Source organism: Myxocyprinus asiaticus, chromosome 1 (genome assembly GCF_019703515.2).
Source record: "Myxocyprinus asiaticus isolate MX2 ecotype Aquarium Trade chromosome 1, UBuf_Myxa_2, whole genome shotgun sequence".
In the NCBI taxonomy this organism is placed as follows: domain Eukaryota; kingdom Metazoa; phylum Chordata; class Actinopteri; order Cypriniformes; family Catostomidae; genus Myxocyprinus; species Myxocyprinus asiaticus.
In genome coordinates, this window is record NC_059344.1 from 36,841,460 (window position 1) to 36,857,074 (window position 15,615).

At 38.4% G+C, this 15,615-nt stretch overlaps 1 protein-coding gene across 2 annotated transcripts in view; it reads left to right on the plus strand.

The window, feature by feature from the left end:
* rhpn2 (rhophilin, Rho GTPase binding protein 2) overlaps window positions 1–15,615 on the plus strand; it is a 47,100-nt gene that overhangs the window by 2,571 nt on the left and 28,914 nt on the right. For both annotated transcript variants that reach the window (XM_051684233.1, XM_051684313.1), the window contains exons 2-3: window positions 7,273–7,388; window positions 15,095–15,223. In XM_051684233.1, coding sequence (XP_051540193.1) covers window positions 7,273–7,388; window positions 15,095–15,223 — 245 coding nt within the window. The remainder of the gene's footprint in view (window positions 1–7,272; window positions 7,389–15,094; window positions 15,224–15,615) is intronic.

Genomic DNA, 15,615 nt, shown 5'->3' on the forward strand with positions numbered 1-15,615 from the left:
TGGAATGCTCATATTATGAATGTATAAATCCTGATACAGTGTAACTTAAAGGTGCTGTAAGCAATTTTAGCTGTTCTGGAATAGGGTTGCTCCGATACCAATATTTTGGCTTCGGTACAATACCAGCCCTGGTAGCTCGGTATCGATACTAATCGATAATATAATCAACAAATAAAAAGTCTCACAGCTATACACAGAAAATGCCTTGATTAAAAGAACTCCATAAAGTCTCACAGATACAAATTATGCGTTTTCAGTTTTAATTTTTCTGGATTCCATGTTAAATGTTTTAATTAAATGTTACGATCAAATGATGTTTAATCAAATTGATACATACAGCTTTAATCAAATAAAAATATAATAATTACTTTAATATAATTTAATAAATCATTTTTTTTACAGAAAATTGCTATTTAATTTTTGGCAAAATAAAATGCTACAGAACAGAGTTTAACTGTATTAATGAAAATCACAACATGCTGATAATACATTTGCGTTTATGATATTGCTTACAGATGATAATAATAATAATACAACCATTTGATACTACATAATTGTTATTACATATTGCTATTTTTTGAATATTAAATTTTTATACGGTAGTTATATTTTTCTGTCTTCAATTTCATGCATCCATTTGAATAAAGCTTTCATGTTAGTGGGACTTTTATTTTGACAGACCTTTGAGTTCTTCCTGTTTTTGACGGGTTAGTTATATCAAGCTTCCCATTAATGCAGGGATACTCCCGTCGTGACTAAAATTTCCGAGCTCCACCGGAGGAGTTCAGTTGTGTTAACAGCCATTTATACTCTAAACACACTGCATGAAAATTAAGCGCCAGTTGTGTGTGTTGTGTTTGTGTGAGTGTGTGCGCGCGCATTCGACTGTGCGTTTGTGAAGCAGATGACAGAACAGAGCGGCACCTCTTGTTAATTCTGTAGCATGCAGCACACTTAACTGTAAATAATTAATTAAATTACATACTTGTGCTCTTTAAAGATCACACTTGGCCATATCCAGAGGTTTTTTATTTTATTTTCAAACTGTCATTGATTTAATCTCAAAACTGTCACGTCTCATAATTTTGCTAATGACAGCATACTGTAGTATGGTACCGAAATTAGCAACAATATGATTTCGTACCATTTAAATTTTTTTGGTATTGCGATACTTTGTTAGTACCGGTAAACCGTGCAACCCTGTTCTGGAAGCAGTTTCGTGGGAGCAGGATACCGTATGGGCACTTATGAGCAAATATGGGCTACCCTGTAAACACACACAATGATTAGCCTAGTTTCCACCCACTTTTCGCGCTATTTTGTTATCGACAAAGTGAAAATGTGTAAAAAAATTTTTTGCGAAATTTGCCGTCTTCTGCCTGTTTCCATTCAAATGGCCTTTTATCGATAAAAATGGTGTGCGTGATGACGTCATGCCTAAAAAAAACACTTTGTCGCATAAGTTTTGGTTTAGCACAAAATAAATCTGCCCTTAAGCCGTTTCCATACAGAAATGTGTGTTTATCGCTCCCAGATGTCCCTAATTTTTTTCCTCCGAAGTTTTGGTAAAATGGGGAGAGTATTGAGACAATTCATTGAAATTAACCAGCTAACTGTCATTTTAATTCACAAATAAATGCAATCAGAAGACGAGGAATTGCAATCAAAAGGGAACAGTTGCCCTTCTGATAGGACTGTAATATTGGTCCTGATGTTGCGCCTATCGTAGGTTGCCATCGGTTCCGACCCAAAAGCGAATCGTCATGGCCCTGTTCAAGCTGGCAACCTGCACCAAGTAGTGGGGGAACTTTCAGTCTTAGTATTAGGACCATCCATCGATGTGTATATGCTGTGTGCACAGCTATTAAAGAAAAACTGATCCAGTGTAATATCATGGTTTACATATGATAAATTCCTGATATTCAATAGGCTATTTTGAACAATCATCTAATCTAAAACATTGCCATCTCAAATGCATTATGTCCTTTATATTTGTCCCACAACTTTTAACGACCAACTGAACTTGATTATCATCTCAAATTAATTTTAGTGTCATAATGCAATTTACATTTTCTGAAGAAGCTCAGCAAATGTGATCTGAGGTAAAGAGGGTTAGATTTAAAAAATGTAAAAGTTTTAAAAGGTTCAAAAGCTGGTTTTCTGAAAGTGAACTCCGCATTGGACAAATAGTTCTGATAGTTTATAGTCTTGAAGTGTAAAAAATGTAATTCAGCCGACTTTATTCGTCTACAGAACAGGGTACGGCTAATTTAAGTTTGTGTAAAGAAAAGGCAATTATATAGGCCAACCAGTATAATTTTTTTCGTTTGGTAATTACATTTTTTCATTTAATGTGTTTTTCGTTTGGTAATTTATTTAATTTAATATAGGGAATTTTGCCGGTATTTTTTCAAAAGCTAAACAATAATTTTATAGAATTGGGCTATACGTTAATGATCCAAAAAAGCACACCAAAGCGTTTCTCCTAGTATTGTGTATTATTTTTAATTTAAAACATCTTTGTGCACAGAAATATGTTTTTTGTATTGTGGGCTAATTCTGTGACTGCCATCTATTATTTTGAATGGTGTGTAAAGCAATTTTAATAAATAAAACGGATGGCTACCGCGATTACATTAATCACAAACAGTGGCCATTATTTTGTTCTTCGTGCACTTGTCGACGTGCATGATACGAGATATTTGTGTTGGCACTGCTGGAAGTGTCATGTTTGCAGTGATCGGATCTGTATGCCGTTCAGATCAATCCATAATCACGTACAATAAATTGGCTTTCAAGGATCCTATACCTTGCGTCACGATTAACACAGGCTAACGATTGGGGTAAATTCTGTCATGTGACACTACATTTTTGCGTTAATGCCAATTTTCTCGACAAAAGTGTTTCCAAACCAGTTTTTCGCGACATTTGATGTATCGACATAGTTTATGTACTAGAGTTAAACTGAAAAATATTATGTCGACACTTGTGAAATTTTAGCGATAATTTGCATTTCCATCAGCTTAATTTTGATGCACTAAAACTTTTTTCGCAAAAAATCCTTGGATGGAAGCGTAGTTATTGACAGGCAGAAAATCTTCTGATTGGCTAAACAAATGATCTGATCGTGGCCCACATACATCTTTTACCCCATTGTTTACCCAGCCTAGAGCTGTTACAAGATATGTGTGATATTTCATGGCATCTATTTCAGTGATATCTCACAGGTAATAGAGGTGTTTTCTGCATGTCACTTCATTAAAAAATTTTAAAATACAAAAAACTTTCAAATAAAGTGTATAATTTCTCTGCCTGTAGCCAAGTACCAATTGGAATTGCAAAAAAATACAGTTTTCAAACAAGTTTCACAAACACACACAAATAGATAGTCCCACCGCAAAACTGCCATTGGATGAGCCAAAGTTTCTATTTTGAGTTGGTTGGGATAATCCGACAGAGCAATGTTTTGATGGTGTTTTCACTTTTTAGGGAAATCAACCGACAAAGAAGTGGACTTATGTTTTAGAAATAGATGCTACTATTCCACAGTAGGTTAGGTTCTCATGGAATTTTTACAAGAGCAGTAAGAGGTTTGCTATTTTCACCACCTAGATTGATACCAACCTCCTATAAACCAAACCTACTCCCTTAGATGTCAGATTTATTTTTTATATAAAAAAAAAAAAAAAAATGTATTCTTTGCTTTAACAAAACAAAAGAACATTGACCACAGATCACAACAAGTACATTACAACACAAACCATAAATACATGTACCGTCTGTACCGACAAATGGTTGACAATAAAACAGGAGAAATCTTCATGCACGCATCAGTTTTATGTTCATATTGATCTACCAAGGTTTTGCAAAAAGGTATGTGAAATCCTGGGACCAATATAAAAAACAAAAAAGGAGTCCACGTCTGATAAAACATACCCATTTTCCCTTTTGATGAGCAGGCAATATATTTCAGTAAAAGAAAATCAAATATCACCTTATGCCATTCCGAAATCGTTGGCGGTTTATCAGAGATTCATTTAAGAAAAATCAACTTCCTTTTCGAACCACCCTTTATATAATTATCAGCAACACCTAACAAAAAATAAACTGGATTAAGGTCACACCCTGTATTAAGTATAAGACTTATCCTCCTACAAATCTGTACCCAATAGGCTTTAATATGTATACATTTCCAAATACAGTAAACAAAATCACCCTCTTCTACATTGCACTTCAAATATTGCGGAGAATAATTTGGGTTAAACTTATGCCTGCGTAACGGAGTAATTTGGAGACAATGTAAAAGTTTGAACTGTAACTCTTTAGTTCTGTTACAAATTCTTCTACTGCCAGCAGACTCCCAAATTTGTGCCCAAGTGTCTGCATCAATTGAGACCCAAAAATCTTGCTTCCAAATAGCTAGAGTTGCCTCAGTATTCACTTTTGCTCCTTGTAAGAGAGCTTCATAGCATCACTTTATTAGGGACCTCTCAGATTTATTATCCAGAGCACCTGTTCCATTGGAGTGGGGCAACAAGAGAATCTGGGAATGGTACACCTCTGCACAAAGCTCCTAATCTGTAAATACCTGAAGAAGTTATTTTTGGGTAAGTTAAATTTAGCCCTCAATTGTTAACCAATGTCCAACCAAACTGAATCCGGATCATTTCTCACCCATTCAAAAATATACCGAAACTGGGCATCCAGCTGGTACAGCCTAATGTTCGGAACCACCAGACCACCTTTATTTTTAGGAAGTTAATCAGTTTCAGTCTTGGTTTCTTCCGGCTCCAGATAAAAGAGCTGAACCAGCCATTAATGCTTTTAATTATAGCACAATTTAGGAGAATTGGGATCATTTGAAATAAATAAAAAAATCGGGGCAAAACTATCATCTTGATCAGAGCTTGAGGAGATTTTTCACCATGCAAAAGTTCCATAAACAACGGTGGAGATGGTTGGAGATAGCGATATTACCAATCTCACATGAAACAACTGAAGATAATAAAGCTTTAGGGGTGAAAAAATAATCAATCCTTGAACTACTCTTATGGACCCCTGAAAAATATGTGAAGCCCTTACCACCAGCATTCAGCACTTGCCAAACATCAATATATCCCAGGTCAGCACAAGTTTCCTCTACCAACCTAGCTCGCCTGGATGGGGAAGAACCGCCTGCAGGGAATTTATCCAAAAGCGTGTCCATTAGGCAGTTTAAATCCCCTCCCACTACAGATTGTGTGCAAGCAAGCTCAGCCAATTGCACAAATGCTTTAGACATAAAGTCGGGAGGATGGTTCGGAGGCATATACACATTCATGAATGAAATATAGTCCCCAAAAAGTAAACCTTTTATCAAAACATATCTTACCCCCTTGTCCTTGATACAAGTGTTCAGTGTGAAAGGCAATTTCTTGTTAATAAGAATACAAACACCCCAACTATTTGAAGTGAAGGATGCAAAAAATACCTGGCCTACCCATTCTCTCTGGAGCTTCATGTGCTCTGCATCCTTCATATGAGTCTCTTGGAGCAGAGCTGTCATCTTTTTCTTTTTTCAAAAAGGAAATGACTTTTTTCCTCTTGATTGGATGATGCATGCCCCGTAACAGTTCTTGCTGATATTTCAAGTACTCTAGTAGCAACACCTTAGCATAAACTCCTGTGGTCTCCATCTGAACATAACTATATACAAAACTGTAAACATTCAAACACAAGCACACATAACAAAAAAACAACACCTGCATAAGTAGATCAAAACAAAAATAAATAGGGGGGTTAACCATCAGAGGTGTCAAAAGACCCTAAACCTGACTGTGTATGCAGGTACGTTGTTCCCACTCCGACGTTCAAATGAATCAAAATAACCCATCACTACAACGTCTTTCAGTAGGCAATATAAATATTCAGACAGACAGATTCCAGGAAAAAGACAAATCCAATGGATCCAGTGATCAAGCCTCCAGCGCATCGCTCGTACCATTAATCGGACCATGCTGAGAGTTAATAAATGCCTTTGCTTTCTCTGGGCTGTTAAATCTTGAAGGAGTTATCAGCCATTATCCTCAAAGTAGCAGGGTAGATCAGGGAGTAACGAAATCTCATGTCCTGGAGCTTTTTCCTAGCCTCGTCAAACCCACAGCGTCTCTTTTGTGTCTTCGCAGAGAAGTCCTGAAAAAAATGGATTCTTTTCCCCTCAAATCGCACATCCTTTAGCTGCCTCGCTGTGTCCATCACCTGCTGTTGGTCCACGAAGTTGTGAAATTGCACAATCATAGGACGGGTATTCCTCTCGGCCCCGGGGGCGCCAATCCTGTGTGCTCGTTCCAGCTTCACTCGCCCGTTCTTCATCTCCAGGCTGAGTATTTCAGGAATCCATTTTTCCATAAAGTTAATGACAGCCAGTCCCTCTGTCTTCTCTGGAAGACCGATGATCCTCAAATTATGACGGCATCCCCTGTTTTCTAATCATCCAATCGCTCAGTTACGGAAGTGATCGTCTTTTCTAGCTGCAGACTCGACTCTCGGACCCGGTAGCTGTGTTTTCAAGAACTAAGATTCGTTACTCCGCTTCCTCCTTGCGGTTATTAGTACGTTGCACTTCTTTTGAAACATTGTGTATTTTCTCTAAGATCAGCTCTAATTTAGAGTCAATAATTCTTGGGATTTTATCTGTCAAAGATTCCACAACTTTGCTAGTTTCAGGAATTAACTCAGTGCTAACTTGCAACGCTAAGCCAACTTGATCAGCGCTCCTTTCTTCATCATGAGGAGCTGTGCCATCTTTTTTCTCTGTAGTTTTTTCGTGCTTTTTGCCAGCATTCTCACTAAAGACGATCCCCAAAAGTTTTCCAGTGACATGAAACAATACTATAACTTGCCTCTCGTGAAACATGGGCTGTTAAAAAGTTTTAATCAGGATATTTTTCATAAATTAAGCTGGAGCCTTTGTCCAGACACCACTACTCGGTAGCCTGCATCACCACGCCCCCATCAGATATCAGATTTATGATAGATACTCTCTATTTAGGTGTGTCTGGGTGAGTAATTGATTTCACCTTAACATGCAGTTCTGTGTATGGCACTCCTTTGTGACATAAGAAGCTTTTTGTGTCAGTTAGCGTGTGCTTGTGTGTTTATCAGTGGTGAACATAGTACACACAATATGATCACAGCATGCATTTAAAAACAGACATTAAACACATATAAGATTGGGTCTTAATAAAGAACCTATGCTTCAACAAAATCTCTTTCTTTCTCTTTCTCTGTCAGGGATGTAATCCATTTGCCCAGACAGGTCGCAGTAAGCTGCAGAATAAAAGAGCACTTCTCAACCATCAAATCATCAAGCAGATGAGGATGAGAGCTGGAGCAGAGAACCTCCTCAAGTAAGTCAAGCGCTCTTATGTATGGACACGGACACAAGGGCACACACTCAATCACACATGGCTGCTGATCCCCTACATGTTGGCCTAGGAGCGCTTGAATGGATATTCAAACAGATGCAATAAATCTCACCCAAAATAAACCAACAGTTTTCAAATGCATTCATAAAACAAACTCTTTAAAAGGCGGTACCATAGCCTTTCACTGACAGATTTGCTTCTGTTACATAACATCAACTGTTTTAAAGTCTGTGTCATTGGACCGTAGAGCCCTGGCCCTATTGGGTAATCAATTCTTTTTTATTTGGAGGAATATTTAGCTCTTTATGTGGTGATGTTTCAGTCAGAAGCCTTTCCGCAAACCTGTCATCATGGTATTTCACAGTTTGTGTGTGTGAATGCATGCAGAAGCTAATAATCTGCACTCTGAGCTGGGAGTCAGGCATACCTTTTGCATTCAGTGTAGATTTGGAGCTGAGGATAGACTGGTAACATTGTGCCTTTGTTAAATTTGATGATTAAAGAGGCTGAGAATGCTTCATGTGATTTTTGTTACACTTTTGAAAAAAAGAAAGGACATTAAATCCAGATTGGATCTTAACTTACTTTGCTTAAAGCAGACATTTGTTTTTGTTCTTAGAAATGTATGTTATATCATGGGATGCATTTGCCATGTTAGACCTTATTCGAATATTCTAGTGGCAACTGTCAACTATGAAATGTTGGCACTGATTTGAAAGGTAACTGATTGTCGATCCTCCATGCATATTATAATAGCTGATACCAAAGAGGAGGAAAAAGTGTCTGACTGGAAAATATGTGTATGCAAAATATCATGCAAAGATTTTTACTCTACCATAGTGTTACCCTACCGGTGTCCCTAGTAGCACGCTAATGTGACATAAAGTGGAAGCAATTAAATTGTAGTCTCATGATAATAATTGTTTGAAATTCACAATGATTATTTTTTTTTAAACCCCCAAAACTTTGTAAAAATATAATAAATAAAAAAAAAAAGATCTGTCATTATTTACTCACCTGTATGCTGTTGCAAACCTATATGACTTTCTGGAACCCAAAATGAGAGACCAAGTGACAGCCTCAGTCACTATTCACTTATGAATAGTTGTATGGAAAAAAGAAACAATGAAAATGAATGATAACTGATGCTGTCAGTCCAGTGTTTCCCCTATATGCAGAGGTTTCACATGGTTCAGTAATATTTTTTACGCAACGGAACACTTGCTAGCCCTTGTCAGCTGCGCGCTTTTCAAACTGTGCGCAGTTGAATGGGGCTGGGATGAAATGAAAGGGACCCCACAGGGCTCCAGACTGTGACTAAAATGGTCGCAAATGTGACAAAATCATTTCTTGCATCAATAATTTAAAATCCAGTCACCATTGATGACAGTCGTATTGTGTGCGGCCCCTTCTTTATAATTAAAAGTCACGTATTGTGTATATAGTGATGGGTCATTCATGAACGATTCGTTCATTTTGAACAAATCTTTTATGTGATTCAGAAGAACGAGTAGTCTCAGACAATGCATGTGCATTGTGCAACCTCCGTTCATTTTTTACGTGAAAACCGCATAGGCGCTGTACAGGAAACAGACAACTCTTTTGGTCCGAGTCGTTCGTTCTTTTGTCACGTGACAGTCGTATTGCTCACACAGGAAACAGAAATAATTAGTTCACCTCTCGAGTCATCTGGGCCGAGTCGTTCGTTCTTTTGTCACGTGACAGACGTATACGCTATGTACATAGGGCTGTCACGTGACAAAAGAATGAACGACTCGGACAAGAAGATTCCAGAGGTGAACTAATCATTTCTGTTTCTCATAATTTGTCCTTGGCTGCATTATCAATTTTTCCTTATTGGGACTATAATCAAAGTTTGCGTAAGTAGACATGTTGGGGAGGATTTGGCTTTTGAAAATGTAACATTTTAATTTAATTCTGCTCTAATTAACGAAATGACTTGAACAAAGATTAATTCATTTTGCTGAACGAGACTCAAAGATTCAAGTCAGTAAAATGATCCGATCTTCCCATCACTAATTGTATACCAGTTTTTTCTTCTTCTGGTAATTATTGATTGGGATTGGAGTAGCACAATAAACTGCATCTGGGATTTCATTCAGTTTGCACTAGTCTCTGTGTCTGGGCCATCTAGTCACAGTAAAGAAAGACTAAGGCAATACTGTAAAACAATTTATATATATATGAGATCAAGCTTTTGACACTTAGGACAATTAAGGGACTTGTACACAACTATTACACAAGGTGCAAACATTCATTGATGCTCAAGAAGACAACACACTACTATATGCATACTATACTTTATGTAAATATCTGTAATGTAGATTCTGAAGAGCAGTACTAAATAAAAACATCTTTTATCTCTTATATTTGTATAAATTACGAAAGGGGTGTGAACATTTATGAGACAAAAGGGGATGCAAACTTATCTTCTCAACTATATATACTGTTTATTAAACCTCCGATTAATGGGTTATCAGCTGTCTTCCTTTCCTTCAGCTTTCTATCTTGATTTTATTAATTTTTAATTCAATTTTTTTTTATTTGGCATTCCCAATTCTCAATCCGGGTGGCGGAGGACAAAAATCTGTTGCCTCCACATCTGAGACAGTCAGTCCACGCATCTTATCACGTGGCTATTGAACGCGTTACCACAGAGATCTAGCACGTGTGTAGGCTCGCGCTATTCTCTGCGGCATCCGCGCACAACTTACCACGCACCCCACCGAGAGCGAGACCGGGCCAATTGGTTGCTCAGGAAGCCTGATTTGAGTCACTCAGCACGCCCTGGATTGAACTTGCGACTCCAGGTATGGTAGTCAGTGTCTTTATTTGCTGAGCTAACCAGGCCCCCCTTTCTATCTTGTTTCTGAACAGCAATCTAAATCGAGCAATTCTGTGATTTGGCGACTAAAAACAGCCATTTGGCTCCTTAATGTTTCAGTTTAGGAGCCAATGGCTCGTAAGTAATTTTTTTTTTGTCTGGAGCCCTGTCCCACCACATACACACACAAATACATGCACCGTACTCACAGTGATGTCACGAAGGAGCTGTATACCACCCCCACAGTACAACACGAGAGCGTGTGCACACAGGTCAGGTCCTGAAATTCGGCTTGGTATTGCGCACACATTTAATAATTCCTGCATGTTCCAAGTTCATAATGCAGGGAATTCCCATACTCTTTTATTCACTTTAACATGTAGCTGAGAATTGGTAAACCAGTCCATTCAGATGAACAAATGAAATCAATAATCTTGCCTTTGTATCAAACTATAATTCCAGAATCTGCGCAAATAAATCAGCTCTTAAATCAGCAAAGCTGTCAACATGGCAAGCGCGTGAATTCGGCGCGATCTAGTTTTGCCGGCTTTCATATCGCCACGTTTTCATATCATTCACTTATATTACAGAACCTTTTACAAGAAAGGCAAAAATAGCAAAAATGCTTTGTGTAAAATGTTACCAACTACTCTGGGTTAAGAGAACCTATTGCAGAAGAACTGTTAAACCTCTCATCTCCATCTCTCTGGAGCTACATCTGACCTAAACAGGTATTTTCTCTGTCAATTTTAACAATGATGTAAAAATATAATAATATAGTAATATATATATATATATATATATATATATACTATAATATTAATAATAAACATAATCTAATATATATTATTATCTATTTTTAATATACATATTATGTAAGAATGGTTCTCTCTCAGGATTTCACCTGTTAACATTTTCAATGCATTTTGTCAACATTAAACGGCCATTTGTTATGTAACTGGTGAGTACTGACTTGCATTCTTAAAGTAAGTAATTCTGTCATTGCTTGCAAACCTTTATGACTTTCTTTCTTCCATGGAAAACAAAAGGAGATGTTAGGGAGAATGTTAGTTTCAGTCACCATTCACTTTCATTGTATGGGGGAAAAAAGAGATGGAGTGACATCATACAGGCTTGAGGGTGACTAATGATGTCAGAAATTTCATTTTTGGGTGAACTGCCCTTTAACTACCAGTTAAATTTGATAAAGGTATCTGCCAAGAACAACTGCATAAATGTAAGTCAGCACATGGTTGCATCACGTCTTGCTGGGAAACAAGTGATTACAGAAAAGGGCCATAATTAGGCTATATACTTTAAACATTCCGTTCCATCTGAATAAAACTAGATGTAAGAATTGAGAAAGTAGCCCCCTGGGAGATTTAGGTGAGATTGTTGTACATTTTTAGATGTTTTAGCCCCCCCTTCCCCACCCCCCAGAGCCCTTCAAGTGTCAAAAGCCCTCAATAAATAAACACATGACAAGAAAAACATGAATAACTCATCTATAATGATTCTAAGGTCGTTTTAAGCTGTTCCACCAACGTGCGCAAATACGCATCTGGCGTTACGGGCTCGTGGACGAGAGCACCACTGTTGAAAATAATCCTAGGGGAAGCACTGTAGTCCCTAACATTCTGGCTATTTCCTTTTGTGTTCCAAGGAAGGAAGTCATACAGGTTTGTAACAACATGAGGGTGAGTAAATGATGACAGAATTCTCATTTTTAGGTGAACCATTGCTATAACAATGGCATGTCATATGTCCAACATTAATCTTCTGCTGCCATGTGTTCTGTTGTATCAGTTTGTAATATAACGATAGCTAGAGATGTGCTATGAGATACTTTTAACTGTTTATGCAAATTGTGCCAAAGGTGGAGAATGGTTGGATATTCTGTTCAAATGGATGAGGAAGCTCTAAGTGTACTTTAATAAAGAATTTGCCTTGTTATTGGCCAGTGCTACCAGACTCTGTCTGATTTGTATCAGGTCTGTTCAAGGAAGTATTTATATGAATGAAACATGAGCCGATGGGGAAACAGTGGCGTCTTATGAACAAACACTCACATGCAGGTGTTCAGAGAAGACAGGTTCACCAATATTTCTGAATTGTTGTGAAAACGATATTGTCCTGTGATTACTGCACAGCTCTTACCTTACTGTGTGCTTGTATCTCTCTCAAAAGCTCCCATGTTTTTCCCATTGCAATAAGCACATACTGTAACATTGGGCGAATCGGTCGCCATGGAGACGTTAAGGGTGTCTATTGTCTCCATGGCTGTGAAAGACACACCCGCTGGGTTGGTCCTTAGAACTTTTGATTAGCTCTGACGTCAGAGTGGCTTTAAATCTTAATAGAATGATAAAGTTTGGACGAGCACTTTCTTTGAATAAGAAGCCATAAGAGAGTCCTCTTTCCTTTCTGTAGCTTGGCAATATGTTGGAGCCATTATTAATGTTTGTTGAGTTCTTATCAACTGGGATTGATTGGCTGCAGTTATGATGGATGTTTTGGTTTGCCCTGGCTGATTGAAATTCAGTCTAACACAGGTTTAGATGGGAGGAGTATTAAGAAAGGCAGCCACAAGGCATAAATAGTTTGGTGCTTTTAATCAGAAAGGTTTTTTTATTTCCCTATCTAGTCTACAGTTGTGGCTGGCACAGAAGGGCACTTTCTTGGTTACGTAGAAAAGGCCTGAGGTCTTCTCTTAGCCCGTTTAACACGTTCACACAGGCTCGTACACCCACACGCATAAATACAAACATGTCAGCAGTTAAAATTAGGGTGTTTTAGAGGCGACAACATGTCACACACACACACACACACACGCACACACCTGTGAAAACACCCTGAGGATCTCTCTTAAGAATTTTAAAAAATGGCTCAATGAAACAGTCTAATTAGATGTGATTTTATTGCATGGGCAGATCGAAAGATGTCCTGGTATGTATTGAAACAATATACATGAATCACTCTGTTTTATTCCCCTCTATAATAAGCTAGTTGTCTCTGTGTGTGTTTTTGTTACCTGAGCTCGTGAAATTGGGACAGTGTGTTTGGGTGTGTGTGTGTGTGTGTGTGTGTGTGTGTGTGTGTGTCTGCCTGCCTGCTTGCTCAATCTCTTTAGCTTCCATTGATAGCTGCTCTAGCTTTTGAGTTTGTCTGGAATGTTCCCTCGTTCATGGGTCTCAGAGCTGTGTGCTTCATGGCATAAAAGGTTCACACAGCCACATAATGGATAGCTAGTAAGCAAATTGTCTCCTTTTTAATAACTTCCTACTCTGCCTTACATGCATACAATAATGTTTCTCTGCTGCTCTCTCCCTTTTTCTCTTACTCACTCTTTCTCTGATCTGAGCGGCTATAGTCATGTCCACATTCTCGTTTGTTTGTTTGTTTGTTTGAGTGAGCTCACTGGCTCAACCGGTTTCAATGAGAACTGATTTCGTTTCATCCCGCCCTGCCAACGTGACTCTTGAGTTTGTGAACAGAAGTATACTGCATACACTTCATGAGATCTTTAAAATTTATTAGACCAATTTTGTTGCTGTGTTAAACTGCACCACTCCTCATCTACATTATAATTGATAGATAATTCACTGTAAAGCTATGGAATATCATGATCTGCATTGTCACATGCCTGGGGTTTCAGGGATAAGAAATAATTTTACTCCACAGGAGATCCCCATTTTTTTGGAACTAATCTTTTTAAAGGAGTCTTTTTGATAGTCTTTTCCCCAGTTAGATGAGTGTGTCTGTGAGGCCCATAAGGTGTATGATTAAAATACCCCACAATGATTGACAGTTTAGCCACACTGATATTTCAGTGAAATCGGAAACAGGTTGATTTTAAGATTTTTCTTTAGCTAAAATTGATCTGTGCTCACCGAAATGTGAAACACTGCCCCCCCCAGTGGCCAAAGCTGTAAGTGCTATTGGCGTATGGGCGCGTGTGAGCTCCATTTTCCGGGTGCCCATGGAGGGGCACCAAAAGCAAGTTCAAGTGAGTTGACAGTGAAGAGGAATGCATGTTTTATAAACTGTGTCCACAATCCAAATCCCAAACCTAGACCTAACCGTGGAGTAAAATTTAATGTTAGATGGAAAAATACAACCTCGGAATTGTGCTCGTCACTGATTTTGTGAACAAGATTACTTTCTGGTTTCGCCGTTGTATCTGAACCCAGGTCTCCATCGCTGCTGACGCAACATGCTTCTGGTTGTGCCACAGGGGAAGGTAAACATGCTGGAGCTGAAGTAAAAATGTCTGATAGGATATGGCACTTGTCAGTGAGTCTGCATAATCTGGCCGATCCTAGGCTACTGGAAGTATTGGAAACAACATGCTGACCTCTTGTGTGATCATGCTGGTTTAGCGCAGTTTATGTATAATGTTGCCTGTGTCAATAAGAGGTTAAAAGGCCCTGTTCACCTAACCTGCTCACTCTTACCGCAAGGCATTGACAGGAGTTTGGAATAGAAGTAACATAATATGTTGTGTTATTAGTTGTGATTAATCGTAGCTGTATCTCTCTGTCCTACAGTATATAAGTGTGTTTGATCAGGGCTGTTTCATGCCACACAGAATTCTAAAGCATTTCTTTGACAAGTGAGTGTGGCTGAACTGCTCACTATGCTATTATGTGCCAGAGAACACAAAAAATAACAAAGGCTTTGGTCTTATCAGTCTCTCCCTACTGTGTACAGTAGATGTTGAACCAGCCGGACATCTCAAACCAAACACACTGTGATATTGTTACTGTGCTGCTGTCCCCTGTTGGAGTTGGATATGGCTTGATGATCCTTTACTTATCCTCTCTTTTGCTCTTTCTCTCTCTAGGGCGACTACAAATAATAAGGTTCGGGAGCAGGTGGTGCTGGAGTTGAGTTATTTCAACTCTGATCTGCAGCTTCTCATGGAACAGCTGGAAGGACTCAACAGCTCTGTGGAGGTTTATCAGAACGTAGAGTAAGTACACACTGAACCGATAAGAAGGAACTCAGAGAAAGAATGTGTGGTGAGAACACGCTCGTTCAATTAAGATTCATAAAATTCTACAGACAGAATGCACAGTGACTACCCACGCACATGCCCAATTAATCTGGACACATGGAGCCTCCCTGATGAGTTACAGTACAGTGGTGTGTAAAGAATGGTTTGACTGTAGTCAGGCTTTTACTGCCCTGAAATGTTGATACAGTATTTGGGCAGAATATTATTGGTGTCCTGCACAGATGGAATCTACCGACATTTTCTGTGCTGATTTTGGAATCTGGCAAATTCATCTGAATGGATTTAAAATGGTTATGTTTTAATGCATTCCACAGAAGTTTCCACAGATTTTGAATGTATTAAACAGA